The sequence below is a fragment of the Nanorana parkeri genome, unplaced genomic scaffold (genome assembly GCF_000935625.1).
Source record: "Nanorana parkeri isolate BGI_ZX_2015 unplaced genomic scaffold, ASM93562v1 scaffold1629, whole genome shotgun sequence".
In the NCBI taxonomy this organism is placed as follows: Eukaryota; Metazoa; Chordata; class Amphibia; order Anura; family Dicroglossidae; genus Nanorana; species Nanorana parkeri.
The window spans coordinates 308989-312694 of record NW_017307897.1 but is presented as its reverse complement, the minus strand read 5'-3'; the positions used below and the strand labels follow the sequence as shown (position 1 = coordinate 312694).

General features: G+C 38.9%; 1 protein-coding gene across 1 annotated transcript in view; it reads right to left on the bottom strand.

Moving 5' to 3' along the window:
• LOC108799089 (ecotropic viral integration site 5 protein homolog) overlaps nt 1-3706 on the bottom strand; it is a gene marked incomplete at its 3' end in the record, with an annotated part of 111929 nt that overhangs the window by 29917 nt on the left and 78306 nt on the right. The window contains exons 7-8 of the mRNA XM_018570913.1: nt 2068-2211; nt 214-326 (exon numbers count right to left, since the gene is read on the bottom strand). Coding sequence (XP_018426415.1) covers nt 214-326; nt 2068-2211 — 257 coding nt within the window. The remainder of the gene's footprint in view (nt 1-213; nt 327-2067; nt 2212-3706) is intronic.

The following is a 3706-nucleotide window of genomic DNA, read 5'->3' as shown; positions in this document are numbered from 1 at the left end:
ATATATAAGATATATATATATATATATATATATAAATCTTTGCATAGATCAATCCAAATATGTACAAACAACTTGGACCAATCACAAACATAAGAAGAGACTTCTACACAAAAAAGTAAAGGGAACAATGGTATAATTCAATGTAGTGCAAGGTCTTACATTAAATGTATTATGTTAAAGATATAAAGAACCTATACAAATCATTTTAAAACCTGTTTTAAAATTCTGTTCCATACCTGTAACATGCCTTCCATATCTAGCTGCATTAACTCTGTCTGATTCATCTGGAGAACAGCGAGGCCTGCTCGAAAAACAATCTCTAAACCCTAAGAAAAAAATAAATAAATAGATACAGAACTAAAAACTAATATTTTAGCATAGAATATCCTACATAAACTGGAAATGGCAACAGTAACCTGAAATATGCAAAGTCACACTATTGAAAACTGATGATTAAACCCTAATGGTCTGAAATATTGGAACCTGTACACACCATACAAATACACTGATATTAAACCCTTTTTTGTTTTTAATTCAGCACTGTAGACCCACACTTAATGAGCTTTTTCTTTTAGTTTTAAATTGCCCTATTTTTTTTTCCGCGTTTCATACCATGGCCCCTCCAGTGTTATTTATGGGCGTCTCCTTTGCCAAGCAGGTTGCAAAGTAGACATCTGTGTGTGGGTTTCCAGCCAGGAAGTGAGCAGAGCTGTGTGCGTCCACTGAAACGCACAGTTCTCAACAAGTCACGCCCCTGTTTGCGCTTCCTCCCACCTCCCAGCAATTTGATAGGCAGCTGCAGCAGCCCATTACTACACCCTGTCCTCAGTGGCATGAGGCATATGTGAAAGAGCTCAGTGGCATACTACAAAACTACATTGCTAATAACATATTAAACACTGTACTATGACAGAATTCACCCACATATTTTATAGCGCTGCACAAACTGCTGGCGCTATATGAATCCTGTATAATAATAATGATAATACTTGTTAATAAGATAGTACTGTACATCCCATAAGAAACACTGCTAAAATCTACTGTATCTAACATTTATATAAACATGCTATAAATTACACTCCTCTACAACCAGACACGCTGGTTAAACAATTAGGCACGTTAGATGCAACTTATTCTTCAAAACATTCACTTGAAAAATCAGTCAAACCATCATTTTTGTTTTAAGTTAAAAGTAAAGAGTTAAAGCCAAATGTCTGAAAAAAATTGGATTTTAAAATGGGGAAAGGCTGGAGTCAGGTTTTTATGGATGCCTGTAACCTGACTGGGGAGATCTCCCCCAGGACAGGAAGTAATGTAGAATCTCTCCAAAAGGGGAAATCATATCACATTTTTAGCACAGTAAGGACATCAGCACTGCAGGAACTCACACAGGTCTGCTGATTTCATATTACCAAGAATGCACAATGAGAGATGGCTTAAAAGTGAAATGGAAAAACACACCAACTATGGCACGTAGCTTTCTCTACTAAGGTCCTCAAGCCTTAAAGCCTCCGTTTACTCCCACGAAGAATGCATCTAATATTCTTATGAAGCACAGGATAGGTGGGAAAATAATGTACTATTTACACTATATGTATCTATATGTAGCAGCAAATGTCCACTGCAGCACTGAGCAGCAGAAAGTGACTGACAGCTTAATTCCAGACAGGCAAATGTGATGTTACCAGATGATTAGGTGCATCTCTCTGTCAATCTCTATTATTCGGAAAAAGTAATCTAACTGTACCCACATTTCCTGATATTCCACATGCAAATTCATTCTTCACCACAACAAAATACAGAACACCATGTTTGGTTTGTCCTTTGGTTACCTATACTGCAGCTTCAGACCATTTCCCAGTATTAGTCAAAACAATGCAGCTGGAGTGAGGAAATGAACACCTATCAGCAGATTATACCCATTCACTGACAGTCCAAATTGCAGCATTAAACAAGTGCTTGTGAATCAGCTTGTTTGCACATGTGTAACAAAGCGATGAAAAGCAGTTTAGACAAACAAGTGGCTAGGACTCTTAATGACTCATGGCGTCATATTTGCCATCTCACCTCAGACATAAAAATATCGAAAAGTCTTGTGGCAACCGGTAGTGGGAAACTTGTTAAAAAAATAGTCAGGAACCAAGATGATGCATACATAGAGGTATGAAAACTCTGGGCTTGAAAGTGCACATGGAGCTCTGGAAGCTGCTCCTGGAAGAACAAAAAACATCAGAGGCTCAACAATACATATCACAATGAAGGAAACCATTGCAAGTTTCCCAAGATTTCTGTGTCTACCTAAATTCATTTTAAAAAGAATGCAGTGTTTTTGTATACATTTTCTTTGGGTTTTATATTTTATGCAAAAGTTTTAATTTTTTTGAGGACAAAAATAGGTGGCATTGAATCAGTCATGATTAAAAAAAAAAAATATATATATATATCATACCGCCAGGGAGGTATAAAAACGAGCGTCGAACGCGCGTTTCACTGAACTAAAAAACTTGCTAAAAAACTTATATATCTATCTATATAGATATATAGATCTATATATATATAGATCTATACACATACACACGAGCCTATTCATTTTGTGTGTTGAGTGGACATTATTCATAAAAGGGTAAAAATTATAAATAGAAATATGTAAAGTTTTAGTATTTAAACTAATAAGAAAATATAACGTAACTAAAAGAATACTGAGCAAATTAACGTAGAAGGCAGGCTAATGATTTCAACTTTCTACAATTAGTGCCGCTCTGAAAATACAAACAACCACCAAACACAGCTGGCTGCAATACGTATGTATTACTTTATTTGCATTAGTTTCCTTTTAAGAAGTCAGCTATATACCTGCAATTTAAATAGGAAACCCAAACTACTCTCAATATTGTCACTGTTCTATACATCACAAACTCTGGGCCCGGATGCTACCCATGCTATGGTATGACTGGCACCTTCATTAATCTACAGAGATTTATTAATCTACAGAGATGAATGAAACTGCCACGAGTGCCCCAAAGCTGTCAAGGCGGGGTAGAGCTCCATCTGAAATGCAGTTCACCTCTTGGTCTGTCCAAACCCTTACTTTTACTTGATCGTGCAATGGATTTTTGTAGTGTAGAGGCTGTTATATTCAGGTATATTTTACAATCACAAATAGTATAAAGGAAGGTCTGTGCTTAGTGGACTGCTCGTAGATAAACAAGGCTGGTGATAAGACAACTACAGCACGTACCTAAATCCATTGCAATGGTTGTGGCACTGCCCTACTTCTAATGGTCCATTCACTATAGAATGGGAAGCAATTTTAGGTCAAGTGTATGGATTGAAAGCCAAAACGCCCAGGTGTCTGTCCCTATAAGAGTGGACAAAGTGCTTGAAGAAGACGGCATTGTATCAATTAGGCAGTGCCGGGGGCGTGGCTTGGACATGGCGCCGTGAGCACACGCACTAGGAGAGCTCTGCAGCCACTGAACCGGACCGACGTCTTAACGAACTCTATGCCCTGAATTCCTTCATGCCCAAGGAGCAGAGGACCCACAGCACCCACGGTGACCCCAGATCTGCCTCCCTCTGCAACTTTTTTACCCGCCAGCCGCCGATTACCGCGGCCTCGACTGCAGCCAAGATGGCGCTTACCCGCTCCTCGGCGGCCGGCCTCCTGTCAGGTAGGAAGCAGGGACGAGGCACAACAACCCTGACC